This window comes from Manis javanica, chromosome 10, assembly GCF_040802235.1.
Source record: "Manis javanica isolate MJ-LG chromosome 10, MJ_LKY, whole genome shotgun sequence".
Lineage (NCBI taxonomy): Eukaryota > Metazoa > Chordata > Mammalia > Pholidota > Manidae > Manis > Manis javanica.
The window spans coordinates 104,574,191-104,600,802 of NC_133165.1; the positions used below are offsets into that span (position 1 = coordinate 104,574,191).

Consider the following 26,612-nt stretch of genomic DNA (forward strand, 5'->3'; position numbering starts at 1 on the left):
TTTTGAGTTCATGTATTTTTTGAGCATGTTCTAGCCTCATACTTGATTTATACTTTGGTTGCATATAGAATTCTAGAATTCTTTCCCTTAGGATTTTGATGACATTTGTACATTGTCATCTAAATTCCATGTTACTTCAATGAATTGTTACATCATTCTTTCTGGTCTTTGTGTGTGTGTGTCCTGTTTCTCTTCTCCTTCTTCCCTCCCTCACTTCTCTCCTCCTTCCCCACTTCCTGCCCCCTAAGATTTTACTACCTATCATTCTTGGAATTCTGAAATTTCATAGACCTTTTTTTTCATTCCTTATCCTAGGAAATAAGGCACTTTCTAATTCTGGAAGTTCAAGTCCCTCCAATTCTTGGACATTTTCTTATTTTGTTGATAGTTTCATCATTTTCCTTGTACCCTTTCTGGTTTTCTTATTAGTCAGATGTGGATCTTTCAGACTGATGCTCTCATTTTCTTTTCTCCCCCTTTGTACATTTCTTTGTCTTGCTTTTCTGTCTAGGAGATTTTATCAATTTTATTTTCCAGATTTTAAAAAAGCTATCACATATTTTAAAGTTCTACCTAAAATCTTTAATTTATATTCTCCCTTTTATAGCAGTGATTATATATATTTTAGTTTTGAGCTTTAGTTTTCTTAGTTTTCTTGGTTTTCCTTTTTAGTTTCCTTCTGTTCCTAATTTTGTCTGTATTTCTTTTTTTTTTTTTTACTTTTACTTTATTTATTTTTATTTGGTATCATTAATCTACAATTACATGAGAAACATTATGTTTACTAGACTCCCCCCATCACCAAGTCCCCCCCCCCACATACCCCATTACAGTCACTGTCCATCAACATAGTAAGATGCTGTAGAATCACTACTTGGCTTCTCTGTGTTGTACAGCCCTCCCCATGCCCCCCCACATTATACATGCTAATCTTAATGCCCCTTATTCCCCCTTATCCCTCCCTTCCCACTCATCCTCCCCAGTCCCTTTCCCTTTGGTAACTGTTAGTCCATTCTTGGGTTATGTGAGTCTGCTGCTGTTTTGTTCCTTCAGTTTATGCTCTGTTCTTATACTCCACAGATGAGTGAAATCATTTGATACTTGTCTTTCTCCGCCTGGCTTACTTCACTGAGCATAATACCCTATAACCCCATCCATGTTGTTGTAAATGGTAGGATTTGTTTTCTTCTTATGGCTGAATAATATTCCATTGTGTATATGTACCACATCTTCTTTATCCATTCATCTACTGATGGACACTTAGGCTGCTTCCATTTCTTGGCTATTGTAAATAGTGCTGCAATAAACATAGGGGTGCATATGTATTTTTCAAACTGGGTTAATGTATTCTTAGGGTAAATTCCTAGAAGTGGAATTCCTGGGTCAAATGGTATTTCTATTTTGAGTTTTCTGAGGAACCTCCCATACTGCTTTCCACAATGGTTGAAGTAGTTTACATTCCCACCAGCAGTGTAGGAGGGTTCCCCTTTCTCCACAACCTTGCTAACATTTGTTGTTGTTTGTCTTTTGGATGGTGGCGATCCTTACTGGTGTGAGGTGATATCTCATTGCAGTTTTAATTTGCATTTCTCTGATGACTAGTGATGTGAAGCATCTTTTCATGTGTCTGTTGGCCATCTGAATTTCTTCTTTGGAGAACTGTCTGTTCAGATCCTGTGTCCATTTTTTAATTGGATTATTTGCTTTTTGTTTGTTGAGGTGTGTGGGCTCTATATATTTTGGATGTCAACCCTTGACCGGATCTGTCATTTATGAATATATTGTCTGTATTTCTTGAGAGGTTTCTTTCCCTCCTGTGTGTTTTAGAGTCTGGTTTATTGTTGTCAGAAGCTTTCCTCTAATGCCTGATAATATCCTTGAACCTGAAAAGCAATTGGAAGCTACAAGTCCCAAGAATGGAAGTTGTTGACTATGGGTATCACTGTAAGGTGATCAGTCAATGAACCATTTTTTACTGCTAGCGTTAGTCAGTTTCTACATAGTAGGGTCTTTTTAATTCCATTTTGAAGGTTGGAACTGGGAGTGAGGGTGGGTGACAATGCTTAATGCTGTCAGCTGGCCGCCGGGGAGCCAGGTAAGGGCCGGGGGCTGAAGCCCACTGCTCAATGCACAGCCCTTCATTTCATTCCTCGAATCATTCCTGTATCCGGCTAGTACTTCACCCCACTCTCTGCTTACTGCCCTTGGGTCCTGGATTGTTGTGGTTCAGTTTCTCAAGTATGGGTTGGGGGAAGGGAAGTTTCCTGGCTTTATGGGGTGGGGAGTAGAAACCCAGGATCTGATTATTCCTTACACAGACATTTATTTCTGCAAGTATTTATTAAGTATCTTCTCAGTGTGTGTGTGTTACTGTTCTAGGCCTGGTGATAAGCGGTGAACGAAACAGACAGAGTTCCAGCCCCTGTTGGGCTTCCCTTCTTGCGGGCCGGAGAGGTAATAAGAGTTGAGATAAAGAAAAAAAAGAAAAGATGAAGAGAATGAGCATTTCTGCTGGGCAGTGGCAGTGGGGGCAGTTAGTGGTTGAAATTTTTAGTAAAGTGATTGAGAAACTCTGCCTTGTTGACAAGACTGCATTTGTGTAAAAACCTGGGAGAAGTAAGGGAGCAGCCCCTGTCTGGCTGAAGAGCGCCGGGGGTGAGAGGAAGGCCCGAGGCCCGAGCCAGCCCGCATAACTGGGGGCCCGCTGGGACCGTGCCAGTGAGGCCGGAGCGGGGCCAGTAAATGTGGGGCCCCAGGGATGAGGACTCACAGGCCGCTCTGAGGGGGAGGACAGCTGATCAAGGGGGAGGACAGCCGCCCTGAGGGGGAGGACAGCCACTCTGAGGGGGAGGACAGCCGCCCTGAGGGGGAGGACAGCCGCCCTGAGGGGGAGGACAGCTGCTTGAGGGGGAGGACAGCCGCCCTGAGGGGAGGACAGCCGCCCTGAGGGGGAGGACAGCTGCTTGAGGGGGAGGACAGCTGCTTGAGGGGAGGACAGCCGCCCTGAGGGGGAGGACAGCTGCTTGAGGGGGAGGACAGCCGCTCTGAGGGGGAGGACAGCCGCTCTGAGGGGGAAGACAGCCGCTCTGAGGGGGAGGACAGCCGCCCTGAGGGGGAGGACAGCCGCTTGAGGGGGAGGACAGCCGCTCTGAGGGGGAGGACAGCCGCCCTGAGGGGGAGGACAGCCGCTTGAGGGGGAAGACAGCCGCTCTGAGGGGGAGGACAGCCGCCCTGAGGGGGAGGACAGCCGCCCTGAGGGGGAGGACAGCCGCTTGAGGGGGAAGACAGCCGCTCTGAGGGGGAGGACAGCCGCTCTGAGGGGGAGGACAGCCGCTCTGAGGGGGAAGACAGCCGCTCTGAGGGGGAAGACAGCCGCTCTGAGGGGGAGGACAGCCGCCCTGAGGGGGAGGACAGCTGCTTGAGGGGGAAGACAGCCGCTCTGAGGGGAGGACAGCCGCCCTGAGGGGGAGGACAGCCGCCCTGAGGGGAGGACAGCCGCCCTGAGGGGGAGGACAGCCGCTCGAGGAGTCTGAGCAGATGAGAAATGTGATGGTCTTCCTCTGGCTACTGGCTGAAAGCGGACTGTCGGGGCCCCGGGGAAGCAGTGAAAGCCCCCATGGGAGGTGTGCAGGCGGGGAAGTCATGCTAATAGGGGCATGGTGAGAAAGGTGATGAGTGGAGGCCCCCTGCACTGCCGGCGCATGGGTGACTTGCTGTCAGCCTTCCTGTGTTGGCCCCACACCTCATCCCACTTCCACAGCACTTTGTGTCTCTTTCCTGAACTTTCCCAGAAGTGGAGGTGAGGGCCGAGTCAGCGTACGTCCTCCTCTGTGGGGACGTAGGTTTGTGTTCTTTTTTCTGTTAAGCCATTTCCTCTGTTCATTCACATTCCAAATTGTATAATTATCTCTTACCCTTTCTTTTTCCTTATAGGTTTATACCTTAATTTTTTTCAACTCTCTTGTTAGTGAGGCATGGGGAAGAAGTGGGGATAAACATGCCATGTTTACTGGAAGTCTGTGTCTGTTATTTCAGAAGGTTTAACACAAGAATGCGTACTGTGCTCAGCTATTTTCACTGTAACGTAGAGAACTGAAACTAAAATTATTTTAATAAAAGATAAGAAGGATTTTTAGAGCACCAGCTGTTCGTGTGCTGAACAGAGCCTTGCCTCTAAGACTTCTTATTTTCATGGGCTATTTTAATAATTTCTAAGATTGAAAACGATCTTAAAAATATTTTAAGCTCATACAGAATTATGACATAAATGCTAGCAATCATCAGATGGGTGTTAATCACATTTTGTCAACTCTTAGTTACCTGAGCATAGCTGATCATTTTTATGGGTTATTACTGTAACTAAGGGCTACCGTTTTGATCCTTCCCTTGGATGTCACCCATCTGAAGCAGGAGGCATGACACTGGCAGAAGTGTAGTTTTTGAAGTTCTTTTTATTCATAAATAAAATTGCAAAGATTAAGGAAAGCAGTGGTTTTATTAAAATAATTGTACATGTTGTTAAATATCCAGAATACCTGTCAGCTCACTTAGAAAGTATATTTTTGGTTCACTAAGGATAGGAAACATGCCCTACAAATTTGTTTAACCTCCCAAGCACAGCACTTTTGCATATAATATGGCATCCACTCCATATCTTTAGAATAATTTATAAATAAACTATCTTAAACGTACAGACATAACAGGCCAAAGTCATCCCTCCCCAAATTAGTTTAATTTATTCTTCTTAGCAAATAGCAGAAATGCAATGCCTCATCTTTATCTGGACTTATACCAGAAGAGTCGTCACCCAAGACTCAGCTCCCCAGTCCTCACTGACAGCACAGCCCACTGAAGCTTTCCCAGGCAAAGTAACTGAGTACATGTGCCCCCCAGATGTCGCCCTGAGCACCAGTGAGAATCTGCCTTGACAGCCCCAGAGAAATCTATCTGGTCATACTCAACAGTTGTGAGTTTTCAGGGCATATGTGTCACTCGGTGATTCCTGCAGTGATTTGTTTCTGTTTTGGTCCAGACACGTGCCAGAGTAAGAGCAGTAGTTGGTTGAACTTAGTTTTCACTCTTAAAAGATAAAATCATTTGGAAATAGTGTGTTTTCCTTTGTAATATCACTTGCAAGGTAACACTTACATATCATCTATGAGAAAATGTAAAGATTATTTTGATAAATGTATCTTTATGTGTCCCCTTTAACCGCCTCCATTTAGAGCATTTGTTATCTCTGGCGTTCAGAAAGTGTGGCCCTATAGATTGCCAGGTTTTTGCCTGTTGTTAAGTTTACTTTGACAGAGCTGTTGTTAGGGATTCTTTTTAGCATGATTAGTGTGTGGATTGCATTTCTGCCCCTAATGCTTCTTAAAATATCCAACAATTAGAGGAGATTTAAAAATTGCATTTCACAGAACATGAGTGTCTATCCTGCTCAAGCCTGATCACTTCAGAGGTGGTAGGATCATTAGGAGCTGCATGAAACGAATGTGAAGTGGAAGCTAAACAGCTGTAGTTATATGCTATGTGTTATGAAAGAGCTCATGAAGGAGGCTGAAGAGGACAGAATGGGAGAGTGAACTGGAGCAGGAGATTATTGTGAAGTAGTTGAGCGTCCACATCCCTGCTCTGTCAGGAGCAAAGGCACTGTGGCTGATCAGAGAAGGCCCACTGAGGAAGTGGGAGTGTCGGATCAGTAGCTGTTAAAAAGTGGCAGGCCCAGGACAGCAGCATTGCTTTCTGTGCCTGGAAGACTGGAAAACTGGGCAGAGAGAGCCAAGTGTGGAGGAAGGACAAAGCACAGTTGACCCTTGAACACCATGGGTTTTAACTGCACAGGTCCACTTATATATGGGGTTTTTTTCTGTAAATGTATTGACCCTTGAACACCATGGGTTTGAACTGCACAGGTCCACTTATATGTGGTTTTTTTTCTATAAATGTATTGGAAAACTTTTTGAAAATTTGCAACGATTTGAAAAAACTTTTTTCTCGAGCTTACTCTTTTGTAAGAATACTGTATATGATAAATGTAACATACAAAATATGTGTTAACGGACTGTTTATGTTATTGGTAAGGCTTCTGGTCAATGGTGGGCTATCACTAGTTAAGTTTTTGGGGAGTCAAAAGTTATGCAGATACTCGACTGTGCACCCTTAGCCCCCACATTGTTCAAGGGTCACCTGTGTTTCATAAAGAAGAGTGTGTCAAAACTAACCTAAAGACTATTCCAGCCTGAGAAGCAAGTAAGAATCACTCAGTACACTTTTTAGGTGGGGGAATTCCAGTTGTCTTCTAATGAGAAATAAAAAGAATTTTAATGAGTTACATTCAGCCCTCTGTTGGGTTTTCGTGAAGTCCATCATGTGTCTCATCAGTAGGTATGCACGGAGTCAGCTCTCCCCAAAAGAGCTGGGCCTTTAATTAAGAATCTCTAGAGCAGTTCATCCTTTAGTAGTGTGCAAAATACACACTTTTTTGTGTAATTTGGTGTGTTTACAAGGGAAGGAAAATTTTGTTTAGTTTTAATTTCATTCAGGGAGAAATTAAAATCCTGAAGTCTCAGTCTCCTTTCCAAGTTTTCTGGACTTCCAGACACCTCAGTGAAGCCGTAACTTGTATGATAGGTGCATAATGATGCTCCATGGGGAAAGAGCAGAATGTGGGTCTTGGACTGTTCGTGTTTTCTCTTCCTGTTCTTTCTTGGTCAGTTTATAGAGTTAAAGATTGGAAGAGACTTTCACATATCATGCTGATGGGTGTTATATTTGGAATTAGACTTTTTATTAAAATCAAAACTTATCTAAGCCTCTTGAACTTTGGTGTAAGTTCTATGTAAAGGGAACTCATCAAAGGCATTTTAAGCTTGAGCCTTGCTTTTTCTGCTGGTTAGGGCATTTATTAGAAGGATGAGCAGATTTCCTGTTGTTTTTTTTCCCACTTGTTCAACAAGAATGATCTGCTAGCCTAAGGAATTCCCAAGTTTCATTTTTGTGCTCAGGCAAACCGAATTATTATTTTTCCAGATTTCCTCTTTTGCTGCCATTCACAATAAGGGAGGAAAAACTGAACTTCTTTGATGTGGGTGGGGGGTTGGGGGGGAAGCAATATATCACCTCCCTGAAAGAACATTTCTCAGTCTCTCATGTGAAAAAGGATTAGCACCTCCAACAAAGGTCCTGTAGATCACAGAATCAGGCAGCAATACCGAACAGTATTCCTAAGGAGAGGAAACCTGTATTTGAGCAAGAGTGTTTGTTTGTCCTGGCAAACAGAAGCTTTTTAATAACTGCTAATCTGAGATAATGGCATACACTCCTCCAATCTCCCCCTAAATCCTCAGATAGCTAGTTTAAATAGATTGATGTCAACTTTGTTTTAAAATAAAATATAGTCATATCAAAATTCAATTGTCTCATGGAATGGCTCAGTGTGTCTTTAGTTCATAAGGATTACACATTTCCTGATAATATTGTTTGGAAGATTCATCTTTGACCCTCTCATGTTCAATAAAAGTTCCTTTATAATGTCACTTGCTTCAGTTTTGCATTAATAACAGTTATTAAACAGTTTGCTAACTTACTTTGTCAAGATTTTGATTGAATTTTTATTAGAAGAAAAGATAACTTACCTGACTTTCCTACACATTAGAAAATCCTTATACGTCGGTGTTTAGAGGCTGTGGGGAGTAAGAAAATGTTAATTTGTTTGTGGCAGAAAAGCTGTGAGGCTAGTTTGTTAGACAAGGTTTGATTAAAAACTTTGCTTTTTTTAGTTCTCTATTTATTTCCTTTTTCTAGATTGTTTCTAAAATTAAGAGAATGAAAAGACTGTGATTTAAAGTAATAATAATACCTTGGACACATGCAGCACTTGAGACCATCTAAAATCCCCTCTGCTAGACTGAAGCTTCACAGTCCAGTTGTCCATGGCTCCCTACTTGGCTTGATCCTGCTTGAATGAAAGATTCTAAGTGGGAGGGGAAAGGGGGCCAATGGAGCTAACAGTGTGAGCCCCAAGATGAGGTGTATGATGCCGAATGATCCTTCAGAATTTTGGTCCAAAAACAAACGCTGGCAACTTTTTCTTTAATTTTAGAAGTCAGGATTATTTTGTCCACTACAACCCTTACTGTAAGATTTTATTTTACCTTTAAGAATAAAATTTGTGTTATCAGGAGCTAGTCAGTAACCCTCTGACCTTTCAGTAAATATCCAACTAAAGCTTTGAAATTAGGGTGTTTAGTGTTTTATGGCCCAGAATAAAAATTTCCAACTCTGTTTCCAAATAGTGTAGCCTCAACACATTTTATTAAGCTCTTGACACATTCAGCCGTGTGTATTTTGTAAAGTTCCTATAGTTATTGTTTTACAATAGCTGCTTCCAGAAGCATTGTAAGGGTTTCAATTAATCAGCCCTTTGTGTGCTTCAGACTATGCAAATTTATCACATCAAACCATTCAACTGCTCATGGGAAAGCCGTGTAAAAACTGTGTTGTCTTCTAGCGCCTCCTCATTTAGAGTGATGTTTTAATAAGAAAGCTAATCAAGTTTTCTTATGCATTATTTATCTGCTAACATGTAAGGAAGAGCCGAATTAAAATTATGTCAACTGGAATATGGCAAGTGATGTGATAGATCTGGAAGTGATTCAACAGCAAAGCAAAGCTAATATGATTCAACAGTTTTTGTCATCTCCCATCCCCCTTGGGATTATTTAAGTTAGTGGTTTGAAAAATAAAGTTAATTCAGTAACTGGAAAGGGGGAAAGGAAGAAAGGAGTACACCTGTGTTAGCCTTTATGTTTTGATTTAGAGATTACATTTCTGAATATATAAAGGCTTATGAAGATGAGTTTATCCAAAGCCAAACCGTTTTGTACTTAATATAAACAAGTTTGAAAGCATTCCTGCTGCTGCTTTGGCCCTATTTACCATCATATTCATCAGCAGAAAACAACTCTGCACTAGAAACCCGCAGCCCAGGTCCTGTGAAGTCCTGTAGTTCTTAGGAGACAGTGTCCTGATCATGTGAAATCATCTGAACAGCTCAGCCTGCGTGAGTTGCTTTTTGGCCTCTTCAGCCAGAGTTAGTGCAACTGCAACTGCTCCTTCCATTCATTAAGTTGGTCTCCTTTGCTTTGCTCGTTTGCTCCCTGCTGAGAGTAATTAGGTTTCTTATATAATAATAATTCCTTGTATTTAGTTGCAGCCTTTCTCAAAGGACCTTAAAGTGCCTCGCAGACATTAGTTCATCTGTTCTTCTAACACAACCGCTTCATGAGATAGGTGCTAATTATTCCCATTGTAAAGACCAAACAACTAAGTCTTCGCAGAAAGTGGTGCTTTCCCCCCAAGGTAACACAATGCCAGCTGAACAGGAGAGCCAGATTTTTAAGGTCACTCAGTTCCTTGATATTATACCCTGCATAGGTCTTAAGAGTCCCAGGGTGGTGATCCCTTTACAGATGGCACTTCTTGCCCATTTATGATCCTCATAGGCACCGGGCATTGCAGTGACCACTGCTTCACCAAACACCAAGCCGCCTTTTGCACTACGACCGGTTGAGAAAAGACAGAGCGGCATTTCACCCTTCATTTAGTGCAGAGTGTTACACTGTGCAGAACAAACAGCCCTGTCTAATGATCAAGAACCTGTAGAAAGTAAAAGTAGATGTAATTTAGACTGATTAGTATTATTTCAGTAGAATAACTGTCCAATTTGCTGTGTGCCATTTAGAGCACTAGAATGTGGCAAGCTGAATGGCATAAAGGTTTTCATTTTCAATATTCAGTTCAGATTAATCTGCATAGGACACCTCTCAAGTAGAATTGAGTCCCTGAGTCTCTTCCTATCCCCACCTCTGTCACAGCACTTGTCACACAGCATATGCTTGGGAATTGAAGGAAATAACTCTTCCCTCACTCACAAAAGGAAGAGTAATAATATATATCAACCTGAGAGTAGTAAATGTAACCCAAAAGTGATTATGCAGAGAAGGTAGACTTGCTCAATAAAAATTCTGAAAATTAAAAAATCAAGCAGGTGTGCTATTAAAACCTGGCTATCAGCAAAATAAAAAACCATTGGTTAGTCAGTCCCCAACACATTAAAGTCCCATCCGAAACAGCTCTTGAATTAAAGATGTTAATAAAATTGTCTTCTGCTAGTTTGCTGCTTGCTTTCCTGCCTTGATACGGTACTAGAATGCTGTAGTTTTTCCTTACCTCTTTTCTCACATTCTTATTTTTTTCTGTTTGAACTGAGATAGGTCCATTACACTAAAACCAGTTTTTTTTTTTCAAAAAGTAGAAAATGACTTTTGAACAAGTCAGTTCCTGTTTATAACTGATTAGAAATACTTGCTAAGAGTGATGAGTTGGATTAACTGGACTTTGCTGGGTAAACCTATTCTTAAGATGAATTATATGTTGTTCTGTGAGTCTACGGAAATAGAAATAACAAGTAGGTGTGCGAGCCTTCCGTGTGTAGGGTGTGACACGGAAAGAGGACTGTGACAGTGGGTCCCCAGATTTGCCTTTCCTGACTGGCTTGGCCGTCAGACTTGTGGCTTCTTTAGACTCCTTAACTTCTTCATCTTTACAATTTGAAATTAAGATTGATGGTGATGCAATAATATTTTATTGACGGGGTACCTGCAGAACCATCTGCTCTTCCTGTGTTCTGCATTTTCCTTGTTATCTAGTGTCATCTGTTGAAAGTTCTTCACTGTAGTCTGCGGTCAAATTCCCAGTTGGCCCCTCTGAGTGCACCAAGCGTTCCTGGGCCTGTTAAACTGGTGTACTTGCATTTCCCTGCCAGGAGGTTGTGCTATAAACAATGGGGTTGAGACACCAGCAAGAGCCAGAGGATGAAATTTTATTTTAAAATCTGAAATGCTGTGTAAGCATTGAAGGTATAAATTGGTAATTGTTTCCCAACAGCTTCCATTAGATATGGTTTATTTGTCGTCCATCCTCTTTTCAAGGAGCCAGGAGTGTTAACACACTGACGCTTACTGCAGAGCATTTACATTTTTAAACCAGCATTGAAGGAAACTGACTATAACTTTTAAGGATTTTAAATATTGCAAGAGATTTCTATGCTTCTGTCCCTGGAGAAAGCAGTTTTAATATTTTGTTTGAGAATAAGAAAAGAAACCTTCCTTTACCTCGATTAAAGATCTGATTAATTCTGGAAACAGAGAAATACCTTTTTAAAAGAGAAAAGTCTGTTTCTAAGATTGAGAACTCTGTTTCCTCCCTAATGAATTCAGTAAAATGCACACTTTTAAAAATCATCTGTCTAATTTGAGATTCAAGATCATCAAATTCTGTCTAAATATTTTGTTTTAACTTCTAAGCTCATTATGGTTTCTTTGTGTTAACTTGTATTAAAATCTGTCAGCTATGACTGGTCTCATGAGCACAGTCAGCGGACCAGAATAAGTTAATTATTTACTTGTGTCACTAGTGCTCTTCATCTAATGAAATGCACAGCTGTGTTAGATCTGCGGTTCGATGTGTAGCTTCCATTGTTCCGCAAGTCAGCAGAGGGTAGAAGCCGCAATGATGGAGAGCCCTCAGTTCTTTCTGCTGTTCTGGCTTTCTGTGTCGATTTCATGGATCTTTTATCATTCACTTTCACACAAAACAAACAACACAGGGCTGTCTGCTATGGGAACCATCTTGGCATATAAAAGGGTTTTCAGAGCCTAACGTAATTTTAAGTTAGCTAAGATTTAATTTTTGGCTTGCAGGTGCCCTTGATTCAGATACGGCCAAAGCAGCTCCTATAATGGAGTGAAAAAAAAAAATCCAGAAGTTACTTATGTGTATTTTTAAGTGCAGTGTCACAAAAGGGCTTATAAGAAAATAACTTCCCACAGAGGAAGCTCTATACTCCATCTAAGTCAGATTTCAAGCAAAGCTATTAGAGATTTGGATTTCAGGAAGGAGCGTTTATTTCATTTCAATGACAAAGTAAAGTTAAATTTGCTTGTGAACGTGTTAACTGAAACCGAAAATGCAAAATGCAAATCATCTCTGTCCTTACCCTCCCCCCAGTATAAGCATTCACTGCTTCCTTGGACGGTTTCTGTATCGCCTGCCCTTCACTCCCACCTTCTCCTGTGGGGGGCAGACAGGCAGTGTCCTCCTGAGCAGACGCCAGCACCCCCTGCGAACCGCTGCTGATGGGGTTCTGAGGTCTGTCATCGGTCTTGTTCCTAAGGGGTAGAGCCAGACCCTCCGTCTCCTCGCCGGCCAGCATGGCATTCTCACCCCAGCGCGTCCCAAGACCAGCCTCTTCAGGAACTGCAGTTTTTGACATTTTGTTCACTGCTAAACAATGTTGTTGTCGGAGCACCTAGATTTACAATTTGATCTCTTTCAGACTAGATTTCCCAGTAGCCCTAGTGTTTTGTCAGATAATTTGAGTGTGGACAAGATGGATTTTTGGAGGAAAGAAAAAAAGGTCACACAACTCGGCTTGATTTAAATTCTAACACGTTTAGTTGAATTTGAAATAAAGTGAACTGAATGATTTTTCTGCATGTAGGAAGGCATACATTCTTTATAATTATATAATTTCAACCAAAAAGGCCGATTAAAATACCTACATGCTCTAGAATTCAGCACCACAAACCTAATTACCATTTTGTTGGCAGCCATTAGAACCAGAATATTAATAACCAATGTTAAATAGGCAAATGGCATTCTTTTTTATTTAGACTTTAGTTCTCAGTGATTATAACACATCACAAAAGTTTTATTTTAAAATAGTTTGAGTAATTATGCAGAGAAATCAACCTGAGGGATAAAAAATTTCTTTGAGAGAAGTTTTTCTTCAATAGGTGTAGATGGTTGGTAACTATATACAAGGGGAAAGAAATTCCTTACTTAAATATCACTGCATTTCCAATGCTATTACATTGGAACTAGTACACTAGTTTTCCAATTATAATTATGTAGATTATGGTTCAACAATCTAAATTATATCCCTATTCCTCCTACCAAGAAAAAAATCAGAGTAATTAAAAACTATTTAAGCAACAGAATCCCCTACAGGTTAGAATAATATTAAGGGAATAATAAAGGACAGTTAATTTAAGAGACTATCAGTAGTCTGTACAGAGTTGGTAGGGTTTTGTTTTGTTCTGTTTTCATTCTTAGAATTCCATTCTAATTCTAGCCTTTTCTTTCAAGAATAATTTGGCATTTAATTTTCTTGTTCAACTTTACAACTTCAATCAAAGATCACTTTTCTAATGTGTTGTAAGCTAAAGGAATTAAAATTCCTTAGGGCAGTGTAGGCTCAGCCGGAGCAGCCCTGGCAGAAATGAACCAAGCAGCCAGCCCTCCACAAGCAGCTCGCGGGTAGACATGTCAGCGCACCAGCCACACACAAGGACTTGTCACAGTTTTTAAAACCGCAGTGTAAACATAGCCTTTGTTCCGTCCGTTCTGTTGGGTGGGCAGAGCACTTGGATTCCTGATTTGGGTTTAGCATTAGCAGATCACGAAGTTTCTGATGAGGAGCTTGCTGTTGACTTGGGAGTTTCAGGGACATTGACAGGCCAGGGCCCGGTGAGGCTGCTGCTGTTCGGACTCGGTGGCCTTAGAGGCTGGCAGGCAGCCTGCAGCACCACTGCATGTCATGCCAGCGGCCAGGCCTCAGGCTGTAGGGCCTTGCTGAAGGATAGCCGTTTTTGAACTGTTTGTCTAGCAAGATTATTGGAAATTGCTTTTGTTATTCTTGATAGAGACCATGGGGAAGTTTGAGAGCAGTGGAAACAGAGATAGCAGCAGGGAGATCCCAATTAAGTCCTGTATTCTTCCTTTCTGCTGGTTGGCTTTACCTGGTGTGAAATCTTCTCTCCCCCAGGTGTTTGTGGCTTGATTGTGCCTCAGGAAGACATGCCATTTTGTGATTCTGGCATCTGTCCGGACATCATAATGAACCCACATGGCTTCCCATCGCGAATGACGGTCAGTACATTTTCTGAGCCAGTGCTTTTAAGGGAGAAAACAGGTGGTTGATTTGTAGTGAGTGGAGGCACCGGGACCCTGAATCTGATTTTTTGAAAGGGTCCTTGGACCCCTTGCCAAATGTATCGGTTTCTAGCGGCTGACATTGTAAGGCTGCTCCCGTCTCAGAGGGAACATGTAGCAGGTCTGGCCTTCCCTTAGAGAGCAGTCTCCTGAGTGATGAGCTCCGCCCTCAGCAGAAAGGAACCCCTTTTACAGAAACTAATGCATCCCCCTTTCCGTGGTTATTGTTTTGTAATCCTGGCTCCACTGCTTATCAGTTGTAGAACTTGGGAAAGTTACTTAACCTCTCTGCCCTTCAGTTTCCTCATTTGTAAAGTGAGGGAAATAATGGCATCTATCTCATAAAGGATTGGGGAAGTGTAAGTTTCCATCACACACGTCAAGGTTTCCCAACAGCCTGTCACACAGTAAGAGCAGTAAACATTTGCCACTATTAATTTGTATTCTTACTAATGGTAGTAGTCTCGTAACTTTTGGGGGAAATAGGCCAGAGCTCAATAAGCACACATAATTCTTATTTCACAGGAAGGTGCTCACTTAATTTGTGCACATCCCACAGGTGGGAAAGTTAATTGAGCTGTTGGCTGGCAAAGCCGGTGTGCTAGATGGCAGATTCCACTATGGCACTGCGTTTGGAGGCAGTAAAGTGAAGGATGTGTGTGAAGACCTCGTTCGCCATGGTTATAACTACTTGGGGAAAGACTATGTTACATCTGGCATCACAGGGTGAGTGTGTTTTAGACATTTTGAAGAAAATGTATGATTTTATTAGGATAAGCAGTGATAGCCTTTAAGATACACAGCTTTCCTCCTTTAAGAAATCTGATACAAGAAGATCCAGATTTATGATGGGGGTGTTAGGTAAAGCTATGGTGGTAGTCCTTCTGCAGTATATAAGTTGTATGAAATCAACATGTTGTATACCTTAAACTTGCACAGTGTTATATGTCAATTATATCTCAATGAAACTAGGACTAAAAGGAAAGAAAATCCAAATTAGAAAACTGATAAATGAAGAGGTGCTATTTTACTGGGGAGGCTATCATGTAAAAAGTAGGAAAGATTTAATTCACCAGAATAGAATTTCTGCACAACTTTTAAGGAACATACCAATTGTATATAATGAAAAATCCTCTAACTGTTGAAGTCATCGCTGTGTTAATAGATGAATATCAGATAATTAGTGCTCTTAACAGATAGCCAGAGGCGTAACATTTGCACACTCATTCACTAAAGATGTGTTAAATACCTAACATGTGCTACTGTACTAAGTATATATCAGTAAACAAAATAGAGATGGTCCCTGACCTAGGGAGCCGACCATAAGATTTGTTACTAGACATTAAAAAATAAGACAGAGGTAACTTCTGTTGTCCATTACCAGAAGGGCCTACCCTGGCTACTTAATTTAAAGCTACAAACCCATTATTGCCCACTTCCTGCTTTATTTTTCTCTGAGCATTCATCATTTGTCAAATACACTATGTAATAATACTACATATGATAATATTTGTCTCCCCAACTGGAATGTAACCTCTGTGAGAGCAGGGCTTGTCCATTTTGTTTACTGTTTTAATTCCAGTACCTAGCACAGGGCCTGACACACAGCAGGTGCTCCATAAATATTTGTTGAATAAAAGAATGAAAACAAAAATACAAATAGCCCTCACCAAAACAAAGACAAAGAATAGGTTAGAAGACCCTGTGAAGAAGTGGATATTTCAGCAGAGTTTGGAAGAATGGAACGGACCATTTAAAGAGTGTCCCATGCAGAGGAAAAACATGTTTAATGCTGGGACAGGTCTTGGTACACAGGGACCTGGCAGAGGCCAGTTGGGCTGGAGGCAGTGAAGCGGCAGCCATCGCCGCCTGACGTGAGGGTCCAGGAGGGGAGGCGCATCCACACAGGCAGAACCTGGGTCTGCCTGTTCCCCTGGAGACACAGGTGTCCCTGAACCACTCATGAATGACAAGGTTTTGAAACTTGACTCACACATGGTTTAAAGGATCAAATCAGTTGCTCAAATTAAGACACACTTAATGTATTTTATGGCAGGTAAAACCTGGGACATAATGTTTATACTGTTTTTCTGAGGTTTTGAACTGCTTGAACAAGTGAAACTGAGCAGGGAAGCATGTGTGAGAACATGGAGCTTGATTTTAGTGCTGTAGATAGACTATCCAGGTGTGATGAAAATGGTGAACACCTGTATCTGTTAAAAATATTGGGTACTTTCTAAAATCATCTATCCAAACAGTAATACGGATTTCCTTAAGTGTATCATATTTCAGAGATTATAGAAAATTACATTATAGGAAAAGAGTAATGGTCCATTTCAAAAAACACAATTGTTACTGCTAAACGGATCATCTAAAGTTTTTGCTCCTCATTCAGAAATAATGCAAAAATTGCCCAGAAAGTAAAACCAAGTAGTCAATTTGGTGGACTTTCTGAACATAATTTTACTGAAAGATTTGGGTGGTGCTTCCTATAGACAGCTGTAGGCTATGTGTCTACACAACCTTCCCCTACACCCCCCAGCTAGTGTTTTCATTTCTTTACCCTTTATCTCCATGGCAGTTTGAGAAACACTAGCTTGTCAGTTGAAAGTTCCACAAAGGGCTTGCAAACATATTCACCCACCAGATTTCATCCCGTGTCACATTCTTGAGCATAACTAGGAGGAAAAATTGTGTATGGCTTTATTTAACTGATAATGGAATGGCATTAGGTGACAAGAGGTCCATAAATTCTACCCTGAGCAACCATACTTTGGAGGAATAGAATCGCTCACTGTTTGAGCTGGGAAGAACCTTGGTCTGGCCGCCTTGTTATACAGCTAAGAAAACTGAGATGAAGAGGTCATGTAACCACCATGAGACAGAGCTGGGACAAGAGCAGAGTCTCCTGACACATTGTCCATTGTGTCTTCCACTCTGTGTCTTCCGAGAATCTGGTTGTGTTTAGGCCATTGGCGGGGCTTGATAGCTGCCAAAGCCTTTGCTGAAGATGCTGGAGGTGTTGTGAAGTGCACCAGGCAAGCAGGGGCCAAGGGCTCGGGCGGGCCCCTCGGCCATGTCCGCCGCTTCCTTTGCTCCTCCCACTCTCAGAACAGCCGCGGCCCGAATTTACTTGGTCCATCACTAGCCAGCATGGCAGGGAGAGCGCTGGGTTTGCGGTACCGCTACCAGCTCCGGCCTAACCTCTCAGGCCTCTGTACCTATTTCTTCATGTTAAAAATAAGGGTGATGATATCTCCTCCCAGGACTGTGGTATGGATTAAGTCACGGGTTAATGGCACATGGTAAACGATTCTTCTCTTTTGAGGAAGTCTGGGGTAGTTAAAAAAAATTTTTAAGGCCATCAATCTCCTGGCTACTCTTGCTCCAGACAAAAGAAAAAAGTTTCTTCTGTCAAAGCACTTATATATTCTCTCTCTTTTTAAGCTCATACTACATACAGTTTTTCCAAAGATTCACTGAGTCAGCTATGGAACAGGCATTTATCGAGCAGCAGTTATATGTTATATGCCAGGCAGGGTCAGTAGTACAAGTTCTTATCCTATGGAGTTTCCTTTGTGTAGGGAAGACAGGCAATAATCAGAGAAATAAATACCAAGGGGTGTTAAGTGCTCCGAAGAAAATAAAACCAAGGTAATAGTGGAGACAGTGCGGGCCCCGGAAGTGCTGGGGTGGGAGGAGGACTCCTCTAGGTAAGGTGGTGAGGGAGAGTCTCTGAGGAGGTGGCATGTGTGACAGCCATGTGCATACCTGGTGGAAGAATGTTGTAGGCAGAGGAAACAGTAAGTGCAAAGGCCCTGAAGCAGGCAGATGTGGTTCATTTGAGGAGCAGTGAAGAGGCCGCTGTTGTTAGAGCAGAATGAATGATGGGGAGAGGGAATAGGAAGAGTCAGAGATGAGCGCGAACCGGATCAGGGTGACCTTATGGCCATGGCACACGGTTTGGGGGATACAGATCCTGAGTGTGGTAGAAAGCCATTGGGAATTTAGAACAGAAGACTGACCTGCTGTGATTTACATTTCCAAAGACTCGCTCTGCTTCTTACGTGAAGATCAGATTGTCGCGGGATAGGAGTGGAAGCGGGGGAACAACTAGAAGGTTATCTGCGGTAGTCCAGGCGGGAAAGGATGGCGCCTGGCTCGGGTGATAATAGTGAAGGAGGGGCCACCCAGGACACACCGCTTCACAACCTGTTTAAAGTTTTATTTCTTGTATCTTTTAATGTGTACATGGCATTTTTTTCAGATCTAGCCTTTGCCTTCAGTTCAGACTGAAAATCACCCTCTCCCACTCAGTCATAAGCCTGATCATGAACAAATAAGGACCTGCCAGTGAGGAATCCTAGAGAAGACTGTTTCTTGTTAGTCCATACTTCGTTTCTTAACCCAGACCTCTGACCTTTCTTTTCAGTGAGCCCTTGGAAGCATACATCTATTTTGGCCCCGTGTACTATCAGAAACTGAAACACATGGTGCTAGATAAGATGCATGCCCGGGCCCGGGGGCCACGAGCCGTCCTCACCAGGTAAGAGGAAAGCATTCACAAAAAGAAACTACAGTGCAGGCAAGTCTACCTTACATTTCCAAACGGAACGATAAGCAGACTGAACAAAATTTCTATTTCCCCAAGATAGCAAAATTTGGGGTACTAGTTATCAACAAAAATTATATATCTGATTAACATGGAAAAATAGCAACAAATTAAAAATCATTTCATAGGCACAAGAGCAAACCTGCCCTCGGTCTTGCTAACAGTCTCCTGACATAGTCATTGTACCAATTTGCAAATACGGTCCATTCAGAAAGGTTCCTGTATGAGAATGTAGACATACTTATGGGCCCCCCCCACACACACACACCGGTATACCTGCATGCTCCCATGTGTGCACAGAAAACACATATGTACATAATTTGGTAGCCCAAGCCACAATTATCATTTTTTGGAACTTCTGTTATTGGAACATAGACACCTGTACTCGCATGCTTATTTACATAAGCTCCAGGAGGCCAGGGCTCACATGAGCCCCATTCACCAGTGTGCCCTCAGTCCCAAGCACAACGTCTGTGTGTTGATGAATGGGTGTAATTCTTGGGAAAGGGAATTACAAATACTGAATTTCACATGTTCTGTGCCACATTTTCCAGTTGGAGAAATGTAGTCTAGAGCAGTGGTTCTCAACCAGGGGCAATTTTGCCTCCATAGGGACATTTGACAATGTCTGAAGATACTTTAGGATGTCTCAGCTGGGAGGTAGGGAGGGAGCTGCTGGCATCTAGTGGGTGGAGGCCAGGGATGCTACCAAACATGCTACAGTGCCCAGGACGCTCCCTCACCCCCTCAACTCCCCCCTCCCCGCCCTGTGCGCAGCACTAGGAAGCTCACAGGAGGAGGGAGCACCGCCCTTGAGCCAGGTGGACAAGGGTGCACGCTCACCAGCGCCCCCTGCCCCCCGTAGTGCTTCTCATGACCCTCGGACAGACCACTTGGCTTCTCTCAGATTTGTTTTTTCTCATATGTGGAGACAAACCCGCTTCACAACGTGGCAGTGAATGTCAGATGTTTGAATATAGGATGTATACAGCACCGGTCCATGAGATGACCACTTCCACTGGCACTGCTTGTATGCAACAGTCCAGGGGAGGGGGCGAGGGAAGAAGCAGGTGGTGTTTGGGTTGTTTCTTTTTAACCCAAGAAGAGGTATAGATGACTCCCTTGACCATTTAAAACGGAGCAGTCACACATGTCTGCTGAAATGATAGATACATATGTGCTTAAAACTGCAGAAGAGAGAAGAGCTGAGATTCTTAGGACGGTAATAATCTCAGCAGTGAGACCCTGCTTGGGTCAGGTGTATCTCTCCCTGAATGCTGTCCCCTGCGGAACTTCCATTTCAGTCACGTCGGTCCAGAAACTATTTCAGAGTAACATAAATGTCAGAGCAGTTACTTCCTGCTTTTTGCTTTGTTGTGTAAGAAAAATTATTATTTTAGCATTACTTTTGTGTATTCCATATGAAGCCTGCCTGGAGTACATTTGTCTGTAGTCAGTTATCTTGGTTAAAATCCAGGTTTTGGCTTCTGCCCATGTGTGATCTGACCACTTCGCCTTGTCCAGTGACCTTCACTTCCCCCTCTACCCCTGGGTCAAGGGTTCTACCAGTGGAAAGGTAACAAGCATTCTACCAGTGGATAAAAACATAAATGCCGTGCCCAGGCAGGAAGTTTCCACTGTAGTGTGTTCGTTGAGATCTATTTGTAAAGTTTTCAAATCAAAAATCCATAGATTTTCTTTCAACAAATAATCTACAACATTTCAACAACCCCAAAAGGTAAAATTTCAGCATGTATTGGCATACGCTGTGTTTACCTTCTTAACTCTTTGGGGAACTGGCAGCAGCAACAAAAATGGAAAGATATAGTGAAGTAAAGCAAGAGGTTTATGCCCTGCCCTTGCTCAAGGTTCACCCCTGCCTCCAAGGAGCGTCACTCCAAAATCAGCCAGCCAGGAGCTCACTTTTTTCTTTTTCTTTTTTTTCAATAACAGTCATCATATACATTGGGGGGATGGGGGGGTCGCCTAAGTTGTTCCAGAATCCTCTAGTTTCACCAGTGTCTCTGGGTCTTGGATTCCTACCTTTTAATGCATTCTCAGGCCCAACAGCTACATAAGCTACAGTGAGTCCATCTGGGGGTAATTGCTCCCCAGTTCAAGTGCCCCCTCTAAGGAGGAATGGAGCATTTTCACACCTGAAAGAAGGGACACAGAACTTGCTCCTTCACTAGGAAACTGCCCATCTGGCTCTTGTCCTTCTAGATGATTCCTGATCTAGTCCAAATTTTATAAAAATTCATTTGCTTCTTTTCCTGTTCGTTTAATTTAGTTCTTAATGGTAAAGTTCCTCCCTGGCCCCCTGGCAATAACTACTGTGGGGCCTGGGTTTCTTCCACAGTCTTATAAGTTCTGTTTAGCTTTCCTGCTTTTAAATAACAGAGAACTGAGACATCTCTGACAATACTCAAGACACTCTTCTGTGATTTGAGGACTTAATGTATGTTATCCTAATAATAAGGATACTGATGGTAATAGTACTGCTAGCACTGCTTTTGATATGATTATGTATCAATTTATTATTATGTCATGTAATATCAGATAATTGTTATTTCCATTTAATAATAGCAATAGTATTGCATCTCTTATGTATGGCTCTTTGGAATAGGGGTTCTTATATACATTGTACAAAGGAAGCTGAGAGGCTGAACAGAATGTCAAGGTCCCCATCACATAAGTGGTCTGAGTTCCGGTGAGCTCTGCTCTGAAGCCTTGTGTTCTTAGCGTGTGGTGCTGCCTCTTTGTTTAATATAATAATAACACATTTGTCTAACTTGTTTCAAAAGGCAACCCACTGAAGGTCGGTCTCGTGATGGTGGTTTGCGTCTTGGAGAAATGGAACGTGACTGTTTAATTGGTTATGGAGCCAGTATGCTTTTACTAGAGAGACTAATGATTTCAAGTGATGCCTTTGAGGTTGATGTCTGCGGGCAGTGCGGCCTTCTGGGGTATTCTGGCTGGTAAGTGGATAACATATGTCTCCCATCCCACACCCCTTGCCTATTAAATCGCAGCTCAAGAGTTGACCCTGGATCAGACCACATATTCTGCAGCCTTTCCCATCCATACATTCCTAGAATTGGGGATTCTATATGTACATGTTAATTTGTTACCTAACATTCTGTTTTCTACATTGCTGGAGTTTAAATTCCAAGTACAAATTTTATCTTATTTTTTCATACTTTTTATAACACTGTTGACCTGTAAAAATCCTAGCAGAGTCATTGTTAGAAATTAGAATTACAGCATACTGTAACTAGAAACATTTTAGAGAAGATTGTGTTAGATACTCTTGTTTAACCTCAAAAAACCAGGTATGTTGTCCCAGGTCTTGCAGCAGATTGGTGACAGAGCCAGGACCAGGACCTGGTACCCCAACCCGTTGACTGTATTCTCTGCATAGCAAGCTGCTTTACAGTTGGACTGCGGATTTTATGATGTCAGAGACCACATCTTTTTCATTCACTCAGCAGACACTTAGTAGAATCTGCTAAGTGCCAGACACTGTTGGAGGTCCCAGAAATACAGTGGTGAATAAGACAGATGAGTGGCTGCTCACAGAGAGCTTAACTTCTGGCTCATTCTAACAACATTCTCTCATTTACCCCTGCTTCTTCAGCTTGCCACCTGGTAGATACTTAATAAAAAATAATGACTAAATGTTACTGACCCTGCATATGGGGGATTCCCAGTAAGTAAATTATGTAGTTAATAAAGTTTATAATTTCTGTGCAGAGTTCAGTACACAAAGGCCACCTTAAAGACGATGCTACATATTTTTTGTTTTTGTTTGTGTGGTTAGAGCACACACAAAATGTAGTGGTTGCACTCTGCCACCAGAGAACAACTGCTCTGCTCTGGGTTAGTCGTGATCTAGAGCCCCGAAATACGGCCGGAGGCAGGCGGGCTTGGAAGTCCCCAGCCTCTAGTCACTGTTTTTCTGGAGATGAACTTGCCAAGGCCTGAAGTACACCTGCAGGGCCAAGGAACAGCACACACCCCCACCTCCTTGCACCTGCCCTCCTGGAGAGGGGACCTCCCAGCAAGGACAGAGTTAGGCCCATGGGAGCAGTCATTGCTGGGGTTAGAGGAATACATGGCCACCTTTTCTCCACCAAGTTCCCCATCAAAGCCTCTTCCAGAAAGAGTCCCAGTGCCTCACCCATCTGAAGCTGTCCATTCAAGAGTCGGAATGAGTGGGCTTCTCAGAACGCAGTGTAGGCCTTGCTAGTTCAATTCCAAAAGTTTTTAGCTAAGTATTTTATGACTTTTGGTATGGATTTGATGAGACCTGGCTGTTAAGAAGTCATTTCTTTTTTACTTTATTTATTTATTTATTTTGGTATCATTAATGCACTTACATGAGCAACATTATGGCTACTAGACTCCCCCCATTGTCAAGGCCCTATCACATACGCCATTACAGTCACTGTCCATCAGCGTAGTAAGCTGCTATAGAATCACTACTTGTCTTCTCTGTGTTACTGCCTGCTCCATGTGTTCCCCCCCTGCCCTACATTATGTGTGCTAATCGTAATGCCCCTTTTTCCCCCTTCTCCCTCTCTTCCCACCCATCCTTCCCAGTCCCTTTCCCTTTGGTAACTGTTAGTCCATTCTTGGGTTCTGTGAGTCTGCTGCTGTTTTGTTCCTTCAGTTTTTTCTTTGTTCTTTTACTCCACAGATGAGTGAAATCGTTTGATACTTGTCTTTCTCCACCTGGCTTATTTCACTGAGCATAATACCCTCTAGCTCCATCCACATTGTTGCAAATGGTAGGATTTGTTTTCTCCTTATGGCTGAATAATATTCCATTGTGTATATGTACCACATCTTCTTTATCCATTCATCTACTGATGGACATTTAGGTTCCTTCCATTCCTTGGCTATTGTACATAGTGCTGCGATAAACATAGGGGTGCATCTGTCTTTTTCAAACTGGGCTGCTGCATTCTTAGGATAAATTGCTTGGAATGGAATTCCTGGGTCAAATGGTATTTCTATTTTGAGTTTTTTGAGGAACCTCCATACTGCTTTCCACAATGGTTGAACTAATTTACATTCCTACCAGCAGTGTAGGAGGGTTCCCCTTTCTCTACATACTCACCAACATTTGTTGTTGTTTGTCTTTTGGATGGTAGCCATCCTAACTGGTGTGAGGTGATATCTCATTGCAGTTTTAATTTGCATTTCTCTGATGAGTAGCAATGTGGAGCATCTTTTCATGTGTCTGTTAGCCATCTGAATTTCTTCTTTGGAGAAGTGTCTGTTCAGCTCCTCTGCCCATTTTTCCATTGGCTTATTTGCTTTTTGTTTGTTGAGGTGTGTGAGCTCTTTATATATTTTGGATGTCAAACCCCTTATCAGATATGTCATTTATGAATATATTCTCCCATGTCTTTTTGTTCTACTGATGGTGTCCTTTGCTGTACAGAAGCTTTTTAGTTTGATATAATCCCACTTGTTCATTTTGCTTTTGTTTCCCTTGCCCGTGGAGATATGTTCATGAAGAAGTTGCTCATGTTTATCTCCAAGAGATTTTTGCCTATGTTTTTTTCTAAGAGTTTTATGCTTTCAGGACTTACATTGAGGTCTTTGATATATTTTGAGTTTACTTTTGTGTGTGGGATTAGACAGTAGTCCAGTTTCATTCTCTTACATGTAGCTGTCCAGTTTTGCCAACACCAGCTGTTGAAGAGGCCATCATTTTCACATTGTATGTCCATGGTTCCTTTATCATATATTAATTGACCATATATACTTGGGTTAATATCTGGACTCTCTATTCTGTTCCACTGGTCTATGGGTCTGTTCTTGATCATTTCATTTTAAAAACTAACGAGGTGGTCACTCGCAGTTCATTCCTTTGGTAAGGTTGCAGAGGTGGGGCGATGTTGGAAGTGTAAGCCTGTCTCTTACTTACATCAGCAACATGGGGAAGTTTGTTTCAATTCTGAGATGTCTGTTTATCTTTGGAAATGCGTAATGAGTTTGCTTTTTGTTGTCTTGACTGTGTATCTACAACAACAGCAAAAAGGTGTCACAGGAAGGTGCTAGAAACTTGTTCCACTGTGCTGAAATCTTCAAATTGGCACAAGGGTTTTTAAGTAATTTATTTTGAAAAAATGGTAGAAAAGTGTCATTTTATTTCAAATAGGGATAGTGAAACTCCAGAAAGTTTCCTTTTCTACCCTCCTTGTATTTCCTCCTGTGCCGCCTATAAGGAAGGGTTGTGGATGGGGAAAGAGAGAGAAAGCAAGCAAGCAGTAAGCCAGCTTTGCTCATGTGTTTTGAAACCCTTTTCCTCTTTCCTGAGTACTCAGGAAAACTAACATAAGCAGTAATTTATTTCAACATTATTCTGTTAAATTCATACCTTCTTTTCTGCTCCATTTCTGTCTCATTTAAAGATCATCTGAGGGCAGTGCCTGATTTCAAAGCTCATGTGTTCAGTGTATATTGTATCTGAAATCCTTTTGAAAGAGGACTAAGGTTACATGGCTGAGGGTCTTTACTGTAATTAAACAGACCTGGATAAACCGTATGTCTAATTTGAGTGGCGTCCTTACAGTTGCCAACAGAAAAAAATCCTCGTCCAGTCTGCTAGTCTAGCAGCCTCCTTAGGTGCTGCTTTCTGGCAGAGGAGCATAATGACCGGTCTTCTTGCCATGCTCACCTGGTAGTGTGTGCTGGCGGTGCAGGAGGGCGCCTGGGCATTTGTTGGAGGAAGTCGCTCTTTAATGAACAACACAATGGAGGCTGAGTAATTAGAGCAGTTCGGAACCTTGAAACTGGCTTTTTGTCAGTGATTGCGCATTGGTAAGGCATTGCTATGGGGATGTTTATGGCAAGTCTGTTATTCTGCAGACAACGAGAAGGGCATAAGTCACAAAAGAGAGGCCCAGAAGGAAAACGGCAGAGAAAAGAAAATCCTTATTAAGATAATTAGCTCATAGAGGATATTATACTGGACAGTCATTTCTCATGTGAATCCAAAGCTTCCTTCTTTTGCTGCCTTTGCCCTAAAAATCAGTTTATTCTATTGTTGTTGGGTCAACTTTCTTCTTTGGAAATTCTGCAGACACAGAGTAAGGTAATTTTATTTACGTATGTGTGTGCATATGCATGTTCACCTATATATATGCATTGGAGTGTTTTAAATAATGGAGAGAGAGTTGATAATAGAGATTAGTGGACTGTCTGGATTATGAACCAGCACATATGGAAATTTTAAATAGATTAGTTTGGATTGAAGTCATAGGGCAGTGTATTAGGATCAGCAAGAACTTAACTCCAGTTAGATCCATTTCTCCAATTAAAGCATGAACTTTAAAGAATAAAGGATTCCTGAATAAATTAGATCAACCCAAGCACATTAAAAATATGTTTCTATTATTACTGTTGGTGGAATCAAGTACTCCACAGTATTTGTTCAGCCTCTCAAATACCTTAGTAGGACCCAAATGTGGGTCCATGATAGCCCATTCTTTTCCCATTCGCTTCTCAAGAAGTTCGTATCTGTACCCACCAGCAAGTTCATATTCTCAGCTTTACGGCTTCTCTTTTATAAAATAATAAAAGTTGCATTTTGCTGATTGCAAAAAATGATCCCTGCCCTTTGTAAAATATTGAAAGTCACAAAATAGAAAACTTCTTGCTACGTATGATTTTGGGGGTCTCTGTATATTTACTGAAACACATCTGTGGATCCCTCTGGGACCGTGCTGTTTCACAGAGCTGCTTTTTTCTTTCCACAGTGTGTCCTGGACATCTTTACATTTCAGCAAGTAGGCATCCCTGCCAGCACATGTAATGGCTGCATAGTGTTCTTCTGTATAAATGTCCTGTAGTCACAGAGCCAGTAGCCTGTTGGGCATCGTGCAGCCTTCTGCTCTATGCTGTCACAAACAGTGTGACTATGAACGTT

The 26,612-nt window shown here is 42.0% G+C and overlaps 1 protein-coding gene across 5 annotated transcripts in view; it reads left to right on the forward strand.

Annotated features, from left to right (window-relative positions):
• The window catches only part of POLR3B (RNA polymerase III subunit B), a 142,991-nt gene that overhangs the window by 87,365 nt on the left and 29,014 nt on the right, over nucleotides 1–26,612 (forward strand). For 4 of the 5 annotated variants that reach the window (XR_012121562.1, XM_073213782.1, XM_073213780.1 and 1 more), the window contains 5 exons: nucleotides 2,380–2,454; nucleotides 13,892–13,995; nucleotides 14,618–14,784; nucleotides 18,491–18,604; nucleotides 21,475–21,648. Coding sequence is in view for 4 of the 5 variants with exons in the window: in XM_073213782.1 (XP_073069883.1) it covers nucleotides 2,380–2,454; nucleotides 13,892–13,995; nucleotides 14,618–14,784; nucleotides 18,491–18,604; nucleotides 21,475–21,648 (634 nt within the window). In the remaining variant the exon portion in view is untranslated. The remainder of the gene's footprint in view (nucleotides 1–2,379; nucleotides 2,455–13,891; nucleotides 13,996–14,617; nucleotides 14,785–18,490; nucleotides 18,605–21,474; nucleotides 21,649–26,612) is intronic. The other variant, XM_073213781.1, reaches the window with a different exon arrangement.